The following is a 23,631-nucleotide window of genomic DNA, read 5'->3' as shown; positions in this document are numbered from 1 at the left end:
TACCTGAATCACCTGGTAATAATAGCAAAGGCAACTCTGTTGCACACATTTAAATTTACTATCCATTAGGCTTGGTGTTCAGAGGGATCAATTTTGGTTATTCAGTTCACGGGAAATTAAAATTCAGGTTCTGTGCTGCAAGGGGTTCCATTTCTTACTAAATAGTGCTCCAGATGAAAACTCTATACTGCAGAATGAAACTTACCATGAATAATAAGCAAAACTTGAAGCTGATATTTTTTAAAATCTAATATTATTTAGATTTTAATATTCATAGAATTTTAAGATTAGAAATAAAAATAATATTCTATATAACAGAACATTTAATTTTGGTTAATAGTTGATATTTGGCTTGCTTTTTGCTTAATATTTCTTGATGGTATGGGTTATGAAGTACTTTTCTTCCTTGTGTTGGTGAATGGAGGTGAGAGGGTAGTACAGGTTTATTAAATAAAACATATCTATATTTTTATATTGATCCAACCTTTTTTTCCCCTTCTATTTTTTAAAAAGTTTTCTATCTGAGCCAATACCAAGTAGGCCACTAGAGAAAAAGTCTTGACACTCACCAGTTGTTAGGCTGTTGCTTGTATCAGAAGGAATACATGGAAATGTGTCAGACATAGAAGGGTTTTACAGCATGCTGACATCTCAGCCTGTTGCTTCTAATTCCAGTGATGCAAAATTCATGTTTTGCTGTCTATGGTAGTTCCAGCTTCAGAGTAAGATGTCCAACTGTTGTCCAGATGACAGGATCTGCCCGAGATCTGTGTGTGTGAAGACGGGAGCTGGATTTGCCCCAAGGAGCCCTATGATACACTAGTTACAGTGGCTAATGGGAGGTTTTAGGATAGTTGGGAACCTATCATGGTTAACAGGAGCTTGTGTAGCTGAAGAGCATTAGAAATGGATTTTTGCTCTACCACTAAGGTGCTAGCAAGTACACTGAGCTGCTCCTTCAGGCTGTGTGTGTGTGCCTGACGCCTGGTGTGTTAGCTGGCCTGTCCCACGCTGGGTAGGTGTGGGGCACAGCTGCCTGTGCAGTAGCCAAGGACAAATCCCATCAGCCAGCTGTGCTCTCACCGCTCTGCTTTCCTAAGGAAGCACAGCACATGCGCTCGGATTGTGTTTGCACTTGTCTGCTCTTTTCCTCTCTTGGGCACTCCCACTTGCTTTTGCTTTTCCTTTTTTTTTCACTAACTCTAAGTGCTTCAGCTAATTCCAGTGCAATTTGGAAGAAAGAACAGAAGCATTAAATACAATTACATTCCGGCAGTAGAGGAGAAATGCCTATGCAAGGTGCCACAGAAACATGTTCCAGATTAAATGAGACATGATCAACTTTTGCTTTTACAAAGGCAGGACATCAAATTTTTGCTTTTTGCACTTGTGGGTAATTTGTAATTATACTCCTTGATTCGTTGTAGTGTTTTAACCTTTATGTAAAAATTCTACATTTTCTTTATCAAAACAGTTCTTGGCACTAATTTAAATCAGTGTGAATTATTATTTGTGACAGGTCAGCTTTCAGTATGACCTAGAAATAAAGAGCAAGCTAATATTAGGATATATAGGCATCATATTACTTAGGATATATAGGCATCATATTACTTATGTTTTGCCTCCTCAATTTATGTTTTAGAAAAAAATCAATTTTAACCTAGCAATACTATGTCCTCACTATGAATCATAGGATTATAGTCCACTTAAAAAAGCATGTGGTTTTCTCTAGATAAATTTTCTGTTTCTGGCTTTGGTAATAAAAACAATTTAACTTAATTCCAGGCTGAAAGACAAAGCATTTCATACTTTCTTTGTTGGTGTTACAGAACCTGTTCCAGTATTTCTTTTTGAGGCCTGTGATCTTCATTTCAGATCACTTAGGCATCTTTGTTGTTATTTTCAACAATTACTGAGAGGGTTGTTTTTTTTGTTCTGTTTTCCAAGAACTTGTTATGGTTCCATCAAGCATGCTTTTACATTAAACAAAACAGAAGGGTATGTTGCCTGAAGATGTGAAGGGTTTGTGTTTGCTACTTAAGCATTCTGTTTGTATTGAATTAAAGCAGCGTACTTTTCCAGAAAAAGACAATATTCAGCCTGAGTATTGTATATTGCATTCTAACATCAGAGTAATTTTAATTGGGATAAAGTAAGCATTCAGTCTGGCTGAAGCACACTTTGTACCTGCTACTGTCATGCTCTTAAAAGAATGAATTTGCATAATAGCATGCATTTATTTACACTCAAAAGAAACACGTTGGAGAAACAAGACATGTCTGTAACTAGTTACTCACAGAACTGTGATCAGAACTGATCAGAACTGGAACTTTAGTTTTCAAGTATTGATCTTTGGTAACTAGTTTCGAAACAGTTAACAGGAGAAATCAAGATTAGCTGGTATCTCAAACTAGGTCAGCACCCAATAGCCAAGTGTGGTAGGTAGATTGCATCAGGACAGACCACATCCACAGAACTTAGCTACAGAGATACAGGTCAAAGCAATGTGTCTGCAACTAAACCCTGCCAACACTTACAAAAATTTCCATACTTCTTAAAAAAAAAATTATAAATTATAAATTTATAAAAAAACATTTTTGCATGTTTATAAAAATGATAGACTTGTGTTTAATTGTAGTTTAATAATAAAAAAAAGGGTTGTAAAATAATTTTTCATTTATATTCATGTAAGTGTGATTTGGTAATAGAATTGGTGAGGTATTTTTCAACTAATGCACCTAATTTACTTGAACTGAATATATTTGCTCTTTTGGCTTCCTTAGTTCTGCTGCTTCCACAGAAGATGCCTCAGTCCTAGGTAAAACTATGCATCCTTTTGACAGAGAAAAGATTTGAAAATAATATCTACCACAAAGAGTTATACCTAAAAAACTACATGAATACATATTGTTCTAAATTAGAAGTATTGTGGAGATTTATTTTTTTAAAAAATATTATCAAACCTTACTCTGTTGGAAGTGTATGAAGCAATGCTGAAAAATGAGCTCTAATCCTGGGTCACTTACAAGCAGTTGACTCTGTATTGCATTTAACTTCTCATCTCAGTGTTCAATATAGAATTTAGTATGACCAATAGGTTTGTATAAAAAAGAATCTCCATGCCTTTATCCTGATGTTTCTTGTAGACCAAAATGTATTACATTCATTAAAAGACTATTCAATTTTTTTTTGTCTTTAAGGGAAAAAAAAATAGGTCTTCCCTTATAAGAAGCTATTAGTAATTTCTGGATGAATGACTAATCAAAAAATCTAGATTCTTGCTACTTGAACAAAGGGAGCAATTTGTAAGGGATGTGCACTGCTCTTAGTGAGCATGTTCTGGAGGGAAAATAGCTGCTTAGATTTGAGCATTTTACCCTAACTGCTGGTAGCAGAAGAACTTGGAAATCTTGATGCCTGAATTATTTACTATGCTTTTATAGGGATGAGATATCAAGCTTTATCTTTTCTACATACTTTGCTGAAGCTCTAGTGATATTTTAAGGACACAATTACTGGAGGTCTGTCACAATGTTTTGTTTCTGGGAATAGTCCCTTCTGAAGTATTGAACAAGGTGATAGTTCATAAGAATGTTCTTATGGACATGGTTAAACATAGGAGAAGGACTTTCCTTAACCTTTTCCCCTCTGTAGTGAAAACACTACACACATCTCTGATTCTTTCTTAGAGAAAATAAAGTAAAAACACTTGATAAATTGAAATTTTAAATACTTTACTGAAAAAATATAGTTAGGACTCAAGATTTTCATATGCAATACATTGAACATGACTTTCTGTAATGTAAGTTTGTGTTTTATGCAAGTTCTTGACTGCCTGAAGTTGTATTATTGCAATATTTCTCTTCCCCCTAGCAGAATTTTACTATTCTGCTAATGTAACTACTTTCAAGAACCAATGTCACAGCCCATATTCATTCATTTAAGTTTAAAGTCGATGGAACTCCTTTAAAAGCTCATCAGTACTACACCTGAAATGTGCAGAGAAACATGTTGATTTGTGACTTGCTCATCAGATGGCGAGCATAGAGAGAAATGCTGTGCACTCTCTCTGTGTTTATCATGTATACATTAAAGCTATAAACATTGCCATGATACTAGTTCTTTCAAAGTAGTGGCTTTGGAAAGCTACACTGTAAAGAGATGAGACTATATTTGCTGCAGACTGAGTCATCATTTCTGTGCTCAACCCCAAAAACCTTGAAAAATGTTCAGATACATACACTTGGTTTGTTCTAAAAAACATGTATTAATTGGAGTCTCTGTTCATATGCAAAATGAGAAGTAGCTTGCTTTCTCTGGAGACAAATATTTAGATGTGTCAAACTCTTATGTACTTTTAGCACAGTTTAGCTTTCAAGACATGTCAGAACTTATTTCTGTGGGTTTTTGTGGCAGTCCAACAATGCAGAGAAAAAATGAGAAGGCAATTAGAACTCATTCATCTGGAAAAGTGGTAAGGAATGGTAATCACCTTCTAGTCAGCCCTGCCTCTTGAGGTTTACAAAATAGTGCTGAGCTTCCCCCCACCCCTCCAGTGTCACAGTTATTTTTGTATGAGGTACTTTCTACCCTTTGTGAAATTCTACCATAGGTAGTACAACTTTCAACTTCCTTGTGCTTTGGGTGTAGAGTCTAATATTCCATAGCTGTGCAATAGGACAATTTTGCCTTTTTTCCACATTTAGAAACTGAGAGTTATTGCAGAAGTCTGTTTCTGTGACTGTCCATTGCATTCTTCCTCACTTCTTGTTCTTCCTTTGCCATCAATCATCACAAACAACTCTTTGCAGTGCAAGGAATTTGGAGTCTCTGGGTGTATGGTAATTCACTGTTATATTTAAATAACTTATTCTTCATATTTCATGCTATGTTGAGATTTGTTGATGTTACAGGTTCTCATTTGTGTATAGCTTATTGTCTTTTCTTTTTGGGGTGTTACAATCTAATAGAAAAAATATTAGCCAGAAAACCCTCAAGAAAGCACAATTGAAAAATCAGTTTGATTGTGTTTTAAACTTCTCACAAAGAAATTATCTCTAAGTTGATTGCTGTAGGAGGCAGTTCATTATATTTAGTTAGTGAAACCATTTCTGTATTTCTTTGGTAGAGAGCTGTTATGTCCAAGAGAAGTTATGCATGTTTTTGAAAATAAGTATCACATCTTCCCGCTGCAAAAACTTGCAAATACCATCTGGGTTTTGTGTAAGCATTCTACCCTCTCTTACTTTTGGTGTTTTCCATTATGAAGAAAAAAAGAGGAGGAAGAACTTCCTGTGCTATCAAGTGAAACACTGGGGAGATGGGGAAAGGAGTATTATGAACTCTAGAGGAAGATAGCTGAGAAAGTAGAAAAAGGATGGACAAGAACAGGGGAAATATGTCTTAATTCAAGTCTCTTCATTAAAAAAAAAAGCTGAAATATGTAACTAACAGTTTTGACTGTTTTGATCATTCTTTACAGACTTCTTGAAAAGACCACTGGAGAGTTATGTGAAAAAACTAAAAGTACCTGTTCATGTGATTCGAATGGAACAGCGTTCTGGATTGATTAGAGCAAGATTAAAGGGGGCTGCTGCTTCTAAAGGCCAGGTCATCACCTTCTTAGATGCTCATTGTGAATGTACAGTAGGCTGGCTTGAACCTCTGCTGGCAAGGATCAAAGCTGACAGGTAATTATCCATCTATTCGCCCATGTTGGGTTTTTTCAGTTATTAAGAATTTTTCCAAGTATTACGAAATAGCCTGCAAGCAAATATCTACTTTCTGAAGAGCTGAATAAATTCTCATTGGTGTAAGGATAAAAGGCTAATTTAGTTAAACTTTTAAAAGTAAAACTCTGTTTCAAGTGAAGCCCATATGGGGATGCATGGAATAATGTGTTAAATAGCAGGAGCAATGAATGAAATTGAGGAATTAAGGGAAATGGAGGTCTTCAGTATGCAGCTTGGTCTATTCCTTCAAGAATTTGGGAAGACATTCTTGAGAAAGAAATCAAGCCCTGATCTCATGTAGCACCAACATCATGAACAAGAACTATTTTCAGGCTCTCATTGTGATTTCTTTATTACATAATGGTTTTGATTGTGGAAATCTGGGCTGTGTCTTGGTCTTCTGGGATGTGTTTTCTAAAGTTAGAATAATTACTAGATCAGGCTGATCTACACTTATAGATGTGATGGAAAATGTGTTGGGGACGAAAGTGAGAGAATTGTCTGCTTTATAAAATATTCATGCATCTGAGCAGTAGTTGTGCACTAGTCTGCCAGTAGACAGCGTATTAAATAGAATAAAATATGGTGCTAAAGATCCCTAGCTTTTTTATTGTTATAGATAAAAATCACACTTAAAATGTGATGTTACAGAATATAGTGTTACATGATGAATAAGCTACAAATAATGAAGAATCTTTGTTCAGTACTGTGTAAAGACAAAGTAAACTTTGTTATCATTAATAAGGTTTTGTGAGACTACAATATGTACACTGTTACAATTTGTACAAATATCTCACTTAAGTCCTTTGAATTCAGTTGCAAGCAACCTCTGAATTATTTTACAGAGCTTCCCATGAGAGGAAGCCTGCTTTGAGCATGGTTACTTAAGTGTCTTTAAGATGATTAGAATTGGTTTCTCTGAATATATGCATTAATAATGCCAGGACAGTGGGCAACAAGGCCACTTTGTGTCAACTGTGATGCAGTAGTTGTACATTGTTAGCAATTACTATCATCTCTTAGTCCTGAGTGTGTATAAAATACATACCCAGAGTTAATATCCAAATTTTAATTTCAAAACACGCAAGTTACTTTGACCACTCGGCTAGAAACAAGAACCTCTTGTTTTCTATCTAATCACTCTGTAGCAATGAGAAAGTTGGGGTCATTATTTCTGTCTGCAGAAGGATGAATATGTATTACTAATAATAATGCAAATATGATTAAAAAAAAATCTGGCATTGCCAAAATTGTATCAGATTTATAATTAGCAAGACAGAATTTTAGTATGTTTCCTGTTAATAATTTATTGAATAATGTTGTTAAGGGATGTTATAAAAATTTTAACTGTATGTGTTAAAAAAAAATTAAAAAAAATCTCAAACATATTATTACCCTTTTGGTTAATAGATTTTATTGATTTAAAATTTAATAATTTTGCTTCTTTCATTTTCCTAGGAGGACAGTAGTGTGTCCCATCATTGATGTTATCAGTGATGACACCTTTGAATATATGGCAGGTTCTGACATGACCTATGGTGGATTCAACTGGAAGCTGAATTTTCGTTGGTACCCTGTTCCTCAGAGAGAGATGGATCGACGGAAAGGAGACCGAACCCTCCCTGTTAGGTAATGGGAAATTATTAAATTGGTTAAAATCTTTATGTGATATTTGCTTTTTGTGATAAACATGGAGGTAAGTAGTTAAGGTTGTTAGTACTTCATGAAACATTTTAGCATCTTTTTTGTCTGGTTGAAGGAGCAGCATGAAAGTTCTTGCATGGATTGGTTGTTGGCAACTTTTGGTAGCAATAAAGGAATTAATCACTCTGTCACTTTGGAAATATTTTTCAGTTCTATGTAGTTTCTGAAGAATTACTAGTTTTCAGAAAGCACTTATGATGCACAAGTTTTTAACAAAGCTTTTATTTTTTTTTTTAATGGAACCTTATTTTTATCTTTTATTACAACAAAGTAAACTGTATTTTGTAAATACACATTGATTTTTGGTATATACATGTATATATGTATATTTGTATATGTCCATTTATATGCAAACTTTAAGTCTTAAAAGGGGGAATGGGAGGTGAATTTATACTTGGATTTCATGTACGTTTATGAGAAAGGTGATGAGCAAGATAGCTTATGTGTAATATGTACATTTTAACAATTGCAAGTGTACATTTTCTGTCCTTTTCTGAAAATTTGGCATTATTTACTTGCACTAAAACTCAGGATCTGGCCTTTGCTGGTTTTTGTTTGTCTTTAGTTTAAGAAATTAAGAGGTCTTCTCACTATATGGGTAATTGTAGTCCCCTGTTTCCTTTTGCGGGGACATGTAAGTTTTTAGTTAGCTTGTGATTTAGCTTGTATTTTGTGTGTCTTTCAGAAAAAGCCCTAAACACTTCAGGAAAATAGCTAGTGATATAAAATCATTTATACTAAAAGTGTAAATAATTTAACTAAAAAGTTATGTTATTTGCCTAACATAATTTACTTATTGTATATTTGTTGTCTAAAAAAATTGAAATTTGGGAGATGTTTCTAAAGCTCTGAGAAACTACTAGCAGGCTTCTATTTTTTTGTACCAATAAGGAATGTGTAAGGAAGATCTGGATGTAACCCTGACTGTACAATTTTCTTGTAAAAAAACACAATAAAAGTGAAAGCAAGCAGGCTGCTTAATGGCCTCCCAAAACTGTTTCAAGAACAGTTGCCTGAAGTATAATTTTCCTGTGTGAAACCGGTTTCTTTTTTATGAGCTACGAGCATTGGAGGCAGAAGTCTTTCCCAGGAATGACAGCAGCTTTCTAGGGACTGTTTCTCTATCCAGACACCAGTTTGAAGTGAGAAAATAAGGAGAACAGCCACTACCTAATTCCATCTCTGGAAAAATTTGAGCTAGCAAGTACACCAGCAGTAACAGAGTTTGAAGAGAAGCTTACTGAGAAGGAATATGTTAGGAACTTGGGAAATAAACAGGTATTATGTCAGTGTAAGTGTGAAATGTATCTAAGTATGATTTTATAGTGACCTATGTGACTTTTTTTTCCTCCTCCCAGGACACCTACAATGGCAGGAGGCCTTTTTTCAATAGACAGAGATTACTTTCAGGAAATTGGAACATATGATGCTGGAATGGATATTTGGGGTGGAGAAAACTTAGAAATTTCCTTCAGGGTAGGTAAAACTCTTTAATGCTTTATTAATCATTAATTTATTAATCAGGACAGTGCATCTGGAGTTCTGTAAAACACAGATCTGTCACCTGCACCAATGTCCTCCTCTGTTGCAGCTGGCCCTTTCCTTCCCTGCTAAGTTCCTCCAGCAGAGATACACAAAATCTGTATCTGTCAGTAACAAGTACATGATGAATTGTTGGTAGAGCTTTGTGATTAAAAGATTAAGATAGTTATTCTGAAGAATGAGTGTCTTAAAAGGAATTCAGGTAGAAATTATGTTGGGGGAGCATCAGTTAAGGGTGATATCAACTGTCCTGGCATTGTTTTAATGTGTCAATGAAGTGTGAGCACCTCTGTTACAAACCCTCTCTTCTTGCTCTTTCCCAACATCATGATTTCATGTGTTCATTTGGTTGTGGACCTAACCAGTGTTATTCTCATTTTTGTTCCTACTAAATAGCACCATTTCCTTTCATTTTACATGTCAGCAAAAAGTACACAGGTGGGATTCTTCTAAGTACTACAGCTTTCTGAATCTGCCATTTTCGAGGTCCAGGATAATGCTGAAAGTATTTTCAGAGACTTGGGAAGTGTATGGGTACTTTTACATGGAGATTCTGTTTCATAATGGACTGGTTTAGACACCTGTTAGTTCCTGTGATTCATGTGAGCCTTTTCCTTCCTTTGTGGTCATCTTGCCCTGTTCTTTAAAGTAATCTCAGGCTGATGTGGTATTGTTCTGGGGGCTGAATACTTTCATATTCTAAATTGCTTGGGCTTGTGAGCATCTGTAGCTGTTGAGCAGGAAAAAACATTCAGTTCTCTTCCATGCAGTATGCATTTGTTCTAGACATCAGCTAACGTTGTTTCCCCACCTTGAACAGAAGCAAGTGATTAATGTTTTGGAACTTTCTTTAACAACTTGTAACTATGCAATAATTGTTCTATCGCTTCCAGATCTGGCAGTGTGGTGGCACTTTGGAAATTGTAACTTGTTCACATGTTGGGCATGTGTTCAGAAAAGCAACACCATACACTTTCCCAGGAGGTACAGGGCAGATTATCAACAAAAATAACAGGCGGCTTGCAGAAGTCTGGATGGATGAATTCAAAAACTTTTTCTACATTATTTCCCCAGGTGAGCAGGTCTTTGGTTATGAGAAATACTTATTAAGAATTAAAATGTTGCTACTACTGGGAAATAACATATTTATATAAGAATGTTATTGCTTTGAAGTTTGTTAAGACAGAACTCACTTAAGGTGTACAAAAGGTAAGGTCTTAATTGAAAAATAATTTTGTTAGCCAGAGATGTACCCTGAAGGGGTTTTTGTTTTGTTGGTTTTTAACATGAATGTGGTTTATGAATGAGCTTCCTGTGCAATAGAATTGAAGTTCAGTGGAACATCAAAAAGCTCAGCTGTAGTGCTGAAAAATAGCCATACAAAATCATAGCGTAATGTGCCGAATTTTGGGCTCTGGCTTCCATGTTGTAAGCATTCCGTGCTGAATACATCAGAAATGATTTAAGTGAAACCCAGAAGTAGGAGTGGCAAAAGTGGGTATCTTCTGTATAGAATTTGTACTTCACTATCTAGAGTATACAGGCAAGTTGCCAATATAATTGACTGATGATATTTATGATGTTTTTTTATGTGGGTGTTAGCAAAACAAGAGGATATAAAATATGAGAGAAAATTTCCTGTGAACCCAAATTTTCTGAAAAAAAATTCAGGAGAAGAAAAGCCTGGGAAATAGTGAATTTTTACTTTCAACTACAGGTTATTTTTATTGTTATATAAAAAGACAAACTTCAGGTAGCAATAGCCAACATTTCTAAATACTTGAGACATTAGACTTTATGTACCAAGTGGTAGTTTTATATGCCACATCTGTTTTTCCAAAGAAATTCCTTTAAAACTAGTATTTGCTTATGACCTGCTTATTAAACCTACATTACTATTGACATTTAAAGACTGTAATACAATGTAATATGAGTCTGAACAGTGTCAAATTTTAGATTATGGGTTTTGCAGACGCTTGTAAGAGCAGCTGACAATGTGGATTTACAGTGGTTTTGTGTTAAAAGAATGCTTTACTCAAATGAGACTGTGTAAGACTTTTAATTAAAAAAAATCTTGCTACTATTCAAAGCTTTTTAGGTGAATTCAGAAGCTAACAGCTTATTGTTATTGCTCTGTTATGTAATTAATACAGCATTATGAATTCAAACATGAAGATGTATAAATATTCAGAAAAGTTATATATAAATAGGTGTAGTCTTTTTTGGTAAAGGTTGCCCTTATACATCCATGTCTAGCTACATTTTAAAAGGTACAAAGTTGCAGGAAGACCTAATTATAAAACAGAACCAAATTATTTTAAAAATGTAAATTACTGATAAGCCATGATAAGGCTCTGTTACTTTATATATAACCTCTGTATTCCTTCCATTTTGTGTGGTAAGAGTAAATTACAAAAGGAGTTACACTCTTTGAATTTTGTAGTATTGGGGTTTTTTGATGTGGCTTTCATAGCATTTTCATGGTATTACAGAATATACATGCATTCTCCAAAGACAGTAAAAATTCTGAATGGTGAAAGTACATTAAGCAATTATCTGTAACTGCACTGTATATTTTCTTTTCTTTCAAAAGATGCTTGTCTGCATAATTTGTATGCCAACAGCCTGAGTGAATGTTGGATAGCGATGTGCTCGAGCCAAGCTGCTCTTAGAGCATCTGCACCTGCCGCCTGTCACACGCTCTTGTTTGTGTCCCCATGACCATATTGACTGCACTGAAGTTCGATGCCAGAAATTTCAAATGTCTCAAGAATAGAATAATATTGTATCTGAATAAGTTGGGTTATTCTGAAATAGATTTGTTGCCTGGGGCTCTGAAGAGAATGCCCAGTAGTGTGAGTCTTTCTATAGCTCTGATGAAAACCTGTTGTTCAGAGAATGAACACACTAATGTGCTCAGAGCCACTCATACCTCTCACCCCACCAAGTCCATCTAAGTTGTGAGAGCCAGTAGATATTAACTAACAAGAATTACTATTTTGGGAAGTTCAAAAACACCTTATTCTTGTAATTCTGGTATCTCCAATCTTAGTGGAGTGTTGCAGACTGTGATTTTACCCAATGACAACAAATAGCATCAGTACAGGTTTCAATAGTCTCTTGTGGGCATTACTTTTTTAGGAACTCAGTGAATCTCTCCTAGCTCAGCTCACTTAGCTTTTCCAGATATCCTTCTAATATAAAAATTTTAATGTATAGTTTTTCCAGAATGCTGGTGTAGTTCAGGCAGAGCACAGTGTGCAGGCTGTGAAACTGTTTGCTAATACAAAAGTGTACTTTCAGTATTACTATGACACTGTCACACATCCTTACAAGGAGCGAGGTGAGGATTTTTGAGCTGATGCTGGTTTGCAAGCCTTGGGTGCAGATGAATGAGGAAAACAAGCAATCCTCTGTGCACCCAGGATTTTTCTCACTAGTTGATGTGGATGCAAAAAATTGGATTTTGAAGGAGATAATATACTGACAAGCATCACTGATCCTAGCTAACAAGACATTTGTTTCCTCCTTTATATTCTCTTTTCTGTTCCCCTAAGATAGTGAATCACAGAGGGATTCATCCAGGAAAGCAAGTGTAAGATTCTCAGGTAGCTTTCCCACTTCATGTAATCTGTGTTGTTTGGGAAAAAAAGTCTTGCTGCTTGAATGATAGGAACTCAAGAGACTTTTTCTCTATTGATGTAATGTTGTTACATGGAAAGCTGCCCTCTTGAAAAGTAAGCCTGTAATCCTTTCCTTCTTTTATAAGTAGAGCCCAGTAGAAACTTCTACTTGTCTTGTTTTAAGCTTGTGTGCATTTTAGAAGCCTGTTTAGGAGCGCCTAGGTACAGATGGAGGTTGGGCAGGAACTTGTTGCAGCTGCTGCTCAGCCAGAACCAAGCCTGTCCCTTTGCAGGCAGCAGCTCTTCTCCCCAGCAGTGCAGGCACTGGCTGCAGGCCTTCCTCATTAGCTGGTAGCTTTCCTTGCAGTCATGTGTTACACCAGGGCCCTGTTTCCCAGACCATCTTCTCTTCGGCTTTCAGAAAACAAATCCAGCATGTGAATAATCTGTTTCCTGGCTCCAGCTGTCCTTTCTGTGGACTCTGCCACTTCTTCGTTTCTAGTGCTGGTCATTCATCACTTTCTCCAGGCTAAAAGACTAGGACTGCATAGTGCAGGATGAGAGGCTGATGGTGATGCCTGTCAGGGGAGTGCCTTGCTTTTCATGGCAGGTAGGTAATAAGGGCTTCGCCTCCCCTCACTTGCTGATCCTTCATCTGCATCAGCTGCTTCCATGACTTGCTGGATTTGTCAGGGTTATTTCTCCTGGGGGCTGGCTCCCCGGGTTAAGTTGGGATCTGTGTCAGCACAGGAGGTACGGCAGGAATCTGAAGATGAGTGAGGGAAAGCGGCCCCATTGGCAGCAGCAGCTGCAAAGCTTTAGGCTGGTCAGCTTTGCCCCAAAGGGTATATTCTGAGATATATTTTGGGATACACCCAGAAGGTGTTTTGGCCTGGGACTAAGAGGGCAGGAAGAAAGCCTGAAAAGACAGCAGTGTGGAATTAGCTAAGCAGGAGTCAACTAGACAGAGATGGGTGTGTTACCCTGAAAACTGGAGCCATAGGCCTTGCATCAAACCACTGCATGCCCTGGTCTCTAACCAGGCACAGAAAGTCAAGGTTCAGTATGTAGAGACTGGAAATGGAAAACATCTATGGTTGATAGCAAGGACTGAGTCCACAGCTGAGAGTGTAGCTCAGCCTGTGCTCCAAGTACATACGAAATGTTTCCATGTGGTTTTGTGTTCAGCTACTAGTCCCTATTAGTGTTAATTGGGAATGCAAAACTAATGTATTCAAATTAATTTTTAATTCTTATTACTTTTGGAATTTCATAATAATAAATAAAAACAAGTTATTGTTTTTATTAGAAGATGAGATATATATTTTACATATATATGTTTAGATGAAATAGTTTTTGTACTCTACTTTTGAAAATGACTGAGCAATTTATAATCATGATGATAAGAACATGCTATTTTTTTCAAAGGACTTTAGCATAAATATATTGCCGTACATTATTAAAGCTGGGCAAGGATGTCTTCAGCTCTTGAAATTTTGAGGATGGCACACCTGTTGCAACATGGCTGGTGCTGGTGTGGCTGGATGAGTTCAAGAAGATATATTTTACATTGCCAATATTTATATTTTGAGTATGTCTTAAAGCATGTGTATGGAAAAAAACTCGTGTGATTGTCCCACAGTTAACAGCAAGCTGTGTGACAAATAGAGTCATTAGGGAGGCACAAACTTTTAAATGTAATTAGGGTTGGGGTCAGGGATGTTGAGGAAAAATATAGTTATGGTCAAATAAAGACAACAGTAGCAAAGTTGCTTAAATACTATTTCTGATTTGTGTGGTGAGGATGCCCCATCCCTGAAAATGTTCAAGGTCAGGTTAGATGCATCTTTGAGCAGCCTGGTATAGAGAAAGGTGTCTGCCCATAGTAGAGGGGTTGGAATGAGATGATCCTGAAGTCCCTTACAACTCAAACCATTTGGTTTGGTGGTTATATGATCCTTTCCTAATTCTTTTTTTTTTTTAATGGACCAAAGTTTTGAAAAAACAAGTGGACATGACTGTCTTCCTCACAATGCACATGTCTTTTGAATCTGGCAAAACTGCATCCTCAGAGGAAATGTGGTCTAGTTTATGTTTTGCAGTTTGGTTTTTATTTTGTTTTTCAGCTGAGCCTTTGAAAAAATGTCAAAACCCCTAGAAGCTTATATGATGTCTGTACTATTGTGTACACATAAACTTTGTACTGTTGTGCACACATGAAATTTGGAGGAAATAATTATTTAAACCTGTACCTAATTTTTGGTATGCTCTATACTTTGCTGCAGTTTTCCTTGTTTTTTTCCATTCTTTTTTCCACCCTCCCCCAAAAGAAATTCCCCATGAGTAACTGCACTGGATAGGAAAACTCAATCTGGCTCAGAGTAATAGTGATAAGGTACCAGAAATCTTGGAAACAGAATAATTCAGCCTTACTAGGGGACACTCCTAAGGCAACTCTACTCTTCAGTCCATCTGCTAACCTGCTGCTGACTGTAGTCTTTGTGTATGGTCTTCAGGTTGTGAAGACCTGAAATCAGAGAGGATTTTTAAAAACTTTCTGAATAAAAATGGTTTAATGGAATGTAGTGTAACAGGGAAAAATCAGCTGGCACTTTGTGTGTGTGGTGACATTTAAAGCTACTTTAAGAAACAGCTTGCTTATATGCTGTTAAATCTCACTTTACATTTAATTATTTATGGATGTGACTTTAATTCTTATTGCCACTCAGTGATGTGACAAAACGTTAGCAGCACTGTTTTTGGGAGATCAGTGTAGCAGCCTGAGTATGAGTGTTGTAAGGTTGTTGCAAGAGTGGCATGATAACTGTTTCATCCATCAGCTGTTTTTTCATCACTGAAAAATGAAGAATCCAGTGCTAAGCTGTGGACAGAACCTTTCTGTTCTTGCATTAGCTTTTGAGAGAGTGTTGCTTTTCTTGTAGAGCAAATATTTGCTTTCATGAGGATAGAGCAGTATTCTGTAGCTGAGTTGTTTTGGTTTGGTTTGGTTTGGTTTGTTTTTTTTTCAATTTGTCTTTTATTTCTTGGTTTGAGGGTTTCTTTTGTGACTTGAAAGCCCAGACAGAAGTTTTCTTGGATTCTATAGAAAAATTATTTCCTTTACTTTCATTCCCTTACCCAGTATAGCTTTCCAAAATATTTATTAAAATAAAATATTTAAAAACAAACAAACAAGCAAAAAAAAAACCAAAAAAAACCCTAAAAATCTGGCTAACATTTTTTTCTTTTTTATTTCTGAATATTGAAATTGTGTTTTTCATTGGTATTTACAAACAGCTAAAGTTTGATCCAATTATCTGTCTCAATTGAGTAGAAAGACACCATCTGCTGGCAAGTCCATTTAATACACAGTATGCCAGCTTAGAAAGGTCTCAAACTCCTTCCAAGGTCAAGAATTTTAGAGGTAACTCGCAGTCCTTCAAGTGGAGAGATTTCTGAAAAACGTGTGCAGCTGGAGATCTGTAGGAGATCTGTAGTGTGGTGACCAGCTGAGCCATATTTTGTTGTCCCTTAGGGAAATACGGATTGCTGGGGCAAATTTTTGTTCTTTTTTATTGGTTTGGGTTTTTCAGTAGTGTACTGCATTTGACTTGTGTGATATGGAGTGTGGTGTGGGAAATAGACAAAAGACATGATGCTTAAGAAGTAGAAATTATCCTACTACTACTATAATTATTAATAATAATAATAATCATTGTTATTGTTATTACTATCATTGAAATATTAATTACAATAGTTCTGAATTTGAGTGAAGCAAAAATATCTAGTGCTCATGCATACCATCCTCAACCCATCTGCAAATGGGACTTGCACAAATTAATTTTCAGAAGAAATTAAAGCAACCAGAAAGGAGTGGGCAGATACAGGAAGAAGGAGCACTTTGATAGATGAGGAGCAAAGGCATGAAAAAGCAAGCAAACTACCACAAAAAATGATAACAGTCATAATGGTGAACATACTTCCTGCAAACACTACGGTTATATTGAACAAATGCTGAATTATTTAAGGTCTAATGCTCTGTAGGAAGGCTGCTTTCTGCCTGCTTCTTTGTGCAGTTAGATAGATGATGAAGAGTCCAGCAGGTGGTACCTGGCTTACAGAAATAAATTTAATTGGAATTCTGCTTACTCCACAGAAGGAGACTGCTGTATTATGCTGCATAGATACATACTCCAGTTACCACTGGGGATAGAATGGCATTAGTGACTAAAAAGGTTTCAGCCTTTCTCCTCTATTAACTTAGTAAGCAACTACCTTCAAATTGTTCCACAAACCCCAGGTAAGAAATTGTCATGCACAGCCCAGATGTAGCAATTCTTTCTAGAATTTGGGAGAAATTCTAGAAAAGAATTTCTAGACACAGAAAAAGAAGACACAGGTCTTGACAGACATGTTCTCTCTGAGTATAAACAACATAATGCTGTATTAAGCAAAAACCCCTTAGCATAGAGGTGACTTTTTAAAGAAAAAGCCTTTCATGGAAGTAGTAAATTGTACTGATGGGTTTCTTATGAAGTGGAATGAAATGCTTTTTATTGTCAGAAATTGAATATAACTTCCTTTTTTTTTTTTCAGGAGTTACTAAGGTTGATTATGGGGACATATCATCACGACTTGGGCTAAGGCGCAAGCTCCAGTGCAAGCCTTTCTCCTGGTACCTGGAGAATGTTTATCCTGATTCCCAAATTCCACGCCATTACTTTTCTCTGGGAGAGGTAAGATTTTATCTTTCATATTTGTCTTCAGTATGTAAAGTACATTGAACAGTAAGTTGTGTTTTGAAGCAAGTTGTCTCCAGCAAAGTTCAAGTATCTTGCACCTGTTTCTGTCACATGTAGAATGACAAATCTGGCTTCTCAGTGGGGCAGACAACTGAACTTTGGTGTACAGTACTGTAATTTGAATGTTTTCCTTTGTTCTACTACAGTACAAAATGTAATATAAATGGCTTTAGAAATATTCCTTCAGAAATATAGTTGTGCATAATTTTCTGTATAACGTTCTCTACATAGAGTGTGAGTGAAGTTTTGCTTGGAGCTGTACTAGGTCAATCAAGGTCTTTGCCTACAAGCTGTTCTGAACTTTACTCCTAGAACCCTCACCAGTGACCAGCAAATTCTAGTGACCCCTAAGCCTTGCTGGGCATTTCTCTTTTTTCTTTAATGTTTTTAACTGTAGAAATAGTACAGATGATGCTCTTCTAAATAAGTAGGCACCCTCTCCTCTACAAGTCTTGTTGAACTAAATATCAAGCTTTCTACAGAGTGATTTTGTACTGCTGATTTTAAAAGAAACTTTTAGCGGAACGTGCTTCTTCGTGACTACGAAGAGACTTGATATTCCTGCCTACTTACTATATATAGTGATATAGGGATTCATACTTTTGAAGGTTTTGGGCTGCACACTCAGCAGAGTTCATGCTGTTGTAGCTGAGTCTTTGAGCAAAAAGTGGAAAAGCAAGGTGGAAGAATCTCCCAAAGAAAGCAAAGAAACAGTCATGGTTCTGTAAGCTGTTTGAGAGTTTGAGTCTTGGACAGTGATCCCTCACTGCTAATATGGATAATTTATTTCACGTAACCTCTGGTTATGGTGTAGGGAGAGAACTGGTGCCACTATGGTGGCAACACGGTTTGATATGGACCTAATTATCTTCTGAAAATATCAGCCTTTGGTGATGTGCTCTTTTTCCCTCCTAGATAAGAAATGTGGAGACAAATCAATGTCTGGATAACATGGCAAGAAAAGAAAATGAGAAAGTTGGAATCTTTAACTGCCATGGAATGGGTGGCAATCAGGTGACAATTTTTTTAAAGGAATTTTCTTAATTTATTGAATTATTTGAGACATTGCTGCACTTTGGGACAATTCTTGGATGTTTTCAGTAATTATCTTCAAAATATACTTAGGAAACCCTCACTAAAGAAAGTACCTGTAAGAGGAAATGCATGAGAAGATTTGGTGGTGATTTCTGTTTGTATGTTTCTCAGGTCTGATTGCAATACATTTTATATCAACTTTAAAGTCAAAAACAAAATCATGGGAGAAAAATAATGCTATGAGCTAGATTTCACCTCCTGTAGATTCTTCTGAAATGCATTCTGGTTAGAACTACTGATGGGCATTTTTACTTTAAAAAAAAACAACATAAACATGCCTGTGCCTGAAATATATTTTTAATCTATCTTTTTTCTGGGTGTCAGATTTGGGATTTATTTTTCATAAGTTTTTCTGTTCTGCTTCTTAATGATTCTTGATTGTTTTCACATAAACAGAGATTACCTTTTTTTGGGGATTCTCCTGTTCCTTCACAGCAAGCAGTCTTCAATTCAAAAAGTCTGTTTTGACTGAACAGTTTGTGATTGTGTTTATACATTTTTCCACCCAAAAAAAAGAGGAAATTAAAAAATATCTTTCCAAGAGTTGCTATTATGAAGGGAACAGAAAAAAAAAAAAGAAAAAAAATAGTGGGAATAAATGAAATAATGTGCAAATGTTCCCCTTTCCCCTCACTCCAGGAATTTTTTTGTTGAAGCATTTCTTTTTCAGTTCCTCTCATTCTTTTTCTGTTTAGGTTTTCTCATATACTGCCAACAAAGAAATTCGAACAGATGATTTGTGTTTAGATGTATCCAAACTTAACGGCCCAGTAACAATGCTCAAGTGCCACCATCTAAAAGGAAATCAGCTTTGGGAATATGATCCAGTGGTAAGTCTTCTAATGACTTTTGACTCTAGAATGAGACACCTTTGGCTTTTACATGAGCCTACAGAGCAACATATTCCAGTGTGGGACCACTATTGGACAGACAGAACAGGATTATGTTCCCTCTGTTACTAATTCACTGTGTAGTCACACAGTGGTCATCTGTGTTGATTTAATTGCCTGGTGAGTTTTTGGGGAGCTTTTGGAAGAGCATTTTGCATGTGCTTTGGGACCCTCTGGAGAAATATTGTCTGACAATGTAGTGTTTTGTTAGATCAGAAACAGAGAAGTATTCCAGGTATATATTGGACCAATAAAAGATAGGTGTAATGATATGATAAATTTAGCACTTGGTGTCTTGTCTTGCATAAAGTTAAAAGAAAATAGTTGTCTAATTAAAAAATAAGCATTGCAAACTTATAAAGACAATTTTACATTTCTAATCATATTATGTCTAAGGAAAAGATGCTTAAAACTCCTGTATTTAAATCATGCTCTTTCTCCTACATAATGTTCAAATTTACTTTGAAGTTCATTTGTTGAACTGACAGATCTAGAAATCATTGTTGATTGATCAATTCATCGTTAATTTGATTTGCAAGCACTAGAAATGATTTTGTGATTGAGTAATGCAATCATGAACTCTGACTTCATGGATAGTTAGAAAAAAAGTAATTCCCAAGCTTGTTCATTTAAAATCAATTATAAAAAAAGACAGTTGTGAGACAATTTGTAAATGAAGAATCTTGCCAGTATATGCAATGACTATTTTAAAAAAGAACTTTCAAGTATTTGGCTACTGAAAAGTCATTTTGCTTATTAAAAAGCAAGGTGGGGGTTATTTCTGACTAAATGCACTTGCTATGGACTTCAGTAGCTGAGGTGTTAACAAAGCCTGCAATCTTTTAGACCAAGAGCAATTATGTGTGAATGATGATTTTGTGATTAGGATAGCAGTTAATGTGGAAGACAGTGGATCTCTGCTAGGATTTCTGCACTTTGCTGGCAACAGTTGATAGGACACTGAAGAAAGCTGAAGGCTTGCAGGATTAAATTAGTCTTAGGAACCATTTGTTCTTGGTTTTAATGTTGTTAGTTTACCTGACTTAAGCAAATAATATGAATAATATTACCACCTACAGTGATTTAATAAAGAGCAAATGCTTTTCATTAGGTTTCTATCTTATCAGTGATAAGAAAAAAAAAAAAGCATCTTTAGACACTTAATCGCAATAATCTGTCTTGCTGTGATTGTCATTGACTCCCCCTCTGCTGATCTTCAGCCATAAATTTGGTTATATATATTTGGTTTTTTCTCTTTATTTTTTCAGTATGAAATCTAGGCATAATCTTCAGAGCATAATTAAAAGCTGGATAATAAAGCACAAAAAAAGTTATAGGGTGCTTAAAAAGAATTCCTGCCCACATTGATGAGTGATTTTTTTTTCCCTGTGGGTTTTTTTTTCTTTCTTTCTGCCTCCATTCAACTCCTTCTTTCATTCTTCAGCACCTCTATGAGTGCAGGAGATTGACTTGCTCAGGTTTTTGAATTTGATTTTTTTTTTTTTTATTACCTTTTGCTGCTTGTGCACATAAGACCATGACTTTTCAGTCATTGCCTGAATGACTGAATGGCTGAGCTGCTGAATGGGAGAAGAAATACGGTAGTAATGCCTGTGGTACCATAGGCAAGTTGGTGCACTGAGGAGTGGCAGGAAATGCAGCTTCTGAGGATCTCTTCTCCCTGAGGATAGTGCTGAGGTAGAGTGGTTTACTCTAGATGGAGTGGTTTACCAAAGATTGCATAAATGAGATTAGTAGGTATTGCAAAAGATACACACTTACATGAAGATGCACATACCTTTCATAAAATAACTTATTTTTTAAAAAGAGCCCAAAAAATGCTGAAAGAACATAGTGTAAGATCAGCATTGTGTCCCCAGCTGAGGAAAAAAAAGTACTATTGAAAACATATTCAATGTGTTCATTGTGATCTGATAAAAGCTGCTATTATACCTAATAACTGAAGTTGTATATCTTACCAACCTGTAACTTCTAGCTCTTCAAAGATCCCTAGCTGTATAGCCCTATTTAAAGAATAGTGGATGTTGCTTGACAAAGAACATAATTTACAAGTTAAGACTTGTTTTTCATAAATCACTGCTTTTAGTGTCTACAATGTCATATTGCATATTTAAGTGATTTTTAGGATTGGGATCTGCAGTCAGTAACCACAGGGTCTTGTCTAGTTCCTGTTAGTTTCTTAGGTACCTATGGAAAAGTTTTGATGCCAACTAGAAATTTTTTGGTTACCTTATGCCTGGTGAATTTTATAAAGCTAATTTATTTTTATTTTGTCTTCAAGAAATTAACCCTGTTGCATGTGAACAGTAACCAGTGCCTGGACAAAGCCACTGAAGAGGACAGCCAGGTACCCAGCATCAGAGACTGCACCGGCAGCCGCTCCCAGCAGTGGCTGCTCCGCAACGTCACCCTTCCAGAAATATTCTGAGAGGTTCTACAGAAAAGCAAAGATTGACTGGGCTACCTCGGCTGATACTTTGGCTACGCTGTTAAGTAGCTACAGAAGAAACTTCTGCTTGGCAGAATCCACAGTTCCTCAGCTGTTAGAACTCCTGCAGCTTCTCAGTATCTGTGAACCAGCCTTCCTGTATAAGGATGGGAAACTACCACACGTAGCAGTGAAACTGTGCCCACTGATGTTTACAAGATCGAAAGAGTTTCTTCCAGCAAATAATTTAGAGAACCTTTGGACAGTGGAAACATAATCAATGAAATAGTCTCTCTGAAGAGCTACATATCGTTTTAGTTTGCTTGCACATCAGTAACCTCTGCTGAAAGTGCTGTTGTAATGAAGAAAGTTTCAAGAATTCTTTTTTTCCTGGTTAGCAGTGGTAACCAGACTACTAAATATAGATCCACAAATAAATGAAAGAGAGAGCTGGAAACCAGATTCAGTATCATGACATAAGAATTCTGTGGTTTAAAAGTAAACAGGGTTTAATGAAACTAAATCAGAACTATGAAAAGTACAATTTGTTATAGTAAAGTATCAAATTTATATGTAGATTTTATACCTCAGTGGGGGAAAATAACCAAGTCAAAAGGCAATTGTTTCTCTTTTTCAATTGTGTGATAGTCCATAAATACTTTTTTTTTTTTTCCTGGTGAGTCTAAAATTATTTTGGGTGCAAACAAAATGAGCAAAAGAATAAACTGAGCTCTTGAATGTCAGATCCACTTTTCTTTTAATTTTAATTTCTTGGCTGTTGGAATTGTATCTTTTTATTACTGTCTGAAAACTGGAGGTTAACATGCTGTCTAACTTTTTTTCCCAGACCTGCCTTTTCAATTTATACTTGGGTGAGTCAGCTTATGGACTTTCATGGCCAAACAAAAGATTTAAGTACACTTGGAAATTAACTTCAGTATGCTTTAGCGCCCAAGACTTGTACTACTGTACTACAGTTTTGTTTTCATAGCAATAAATCTTTTGTTCCTTGTTTGATTTCAGTCATCAGAAAGCCAGAAGAAAAGATACATGATTTGGGTTGAAGAAGATTAGCAAAGCTGAAGGTTTTTTTGGAATCCTTTTTCACTTCATATTCAGATGTGCTTCATTGTCAAGTGCATATTTAGATTAGACTCTGAATTGTAATGTTGATCTGCTGCTTTTTTCTAATAAAACCTAAAGAAAAATAGTGAAATTGGCATGGTTTTTAAAGTTAACGTAGCCAAAAGCAATATGACTATGTCATTACATTGGTCTGCATTTTTTAACTGAATTGCTTTGTTTTGTTAAGAAAAAGCTGTGTAATCTGATCTTGAAATGAGCCACTGAATGCTCAGAGTACACACTGAATTTTCTTTTGGAAAGAAAAATGAGATTTGCTTAATGGAGAGGATATTTTTATGATAAATGTCATTGTTTGGCCAACTGTCCTGTAAAGCAAATTAAACTTAGACTCATGCAAAAGTTGTGTGAAACTATATTTGGCTGTTAAGGCCATTGTAGATTTACAATCCCAAGTTGCTGTTCTCAGTGTTATCTCCATTATTTCTGAAGCAGTACACAAGAGTTTTCATACAGAAAGCAGGGGAAAGGTTAACAAATCGTGCTATTACATTGCTGCTTTAAAAATACATAGGATGAGACAATGTGGGTTTAATATTAGATAAAACATCCAAATATCTAACTATCTTTTACTGACTCTTTTATTTGGATAGCCCTGCAAATCTTATGATATTGAAGTGATTTATGAAAATAATTTATGAGAAATATATT

The 23,631-nt window shown here is 35.9% G+C and overlaps 1 protein-coding gene across 3 annotated transcripts in view; it reads left to right on the top strand.

Annotated features, from left to right (window-relative positions):
• The window catches only part of GALNT1 (polypeptide N-acetylgalactosaminyltransferase 1), an 86,467-nt gene extending 63,145 nt beyond the window's left edge, over window positions 1–23,322 (top strand). For all 3 annotated transcript variants that reach the window (XM_015618156.3, XM_015618155.3, XM_015618154.3), the window contains 8 exons: window positions 5,483–5,690; window positions 7,191–7,361; window positions 8,795–8,912; window positions 9,872–10,052; window positions 17,198–17,337; window positions 18,319–18,417; window positions 19,194–19,328; window positions 21,691–23,322. In XM_015618156.3, the coding sequence (XP_015473642.1) occupies window positions 5,483–5,690; window positions 7,191–7,361; window positions 8,795–8,912; window positions 9,872–10,052; window positions 17,198–17,337; window positions 18,319–18,417; window positions 19,194–19,328; window positions 21,691–21,837 (1,199 nt within the window). In that variant the 3' untranslated portion in view covers window positions 21,838–23,322. The remainder of the gene's footprint in view (window positions 1–5,482; window positions 5,691–7,190; window positions 7,362–8,794; window positions 8,913–9,871; window positions 10,053–17,197; window positions 17,338–18,318; window positions 18,418–19,193; window positions 19,329–21,690) is intronic.
• Window positions 23,323–23,631: the final 309 nt, after the last annotated feature.

The sequence above is a fragment of the Parus major genome, chromosome 2 (genome assembly GCF_001522545.3).
Source record: "Parus major isolate Abel chromosome 2, Parus_major1.1, whole genome shotgun sequence".
NCBI lineage: Eukaryota > Metazoa > Chordata > Aves > Passeriformes > Paridae > Parus > Parus major.
The sequence above is the reverse complement of the archived record's forward strand: the minus strand, read 5'-3'. Positions and strand labels throughout refer to the sequence as shown.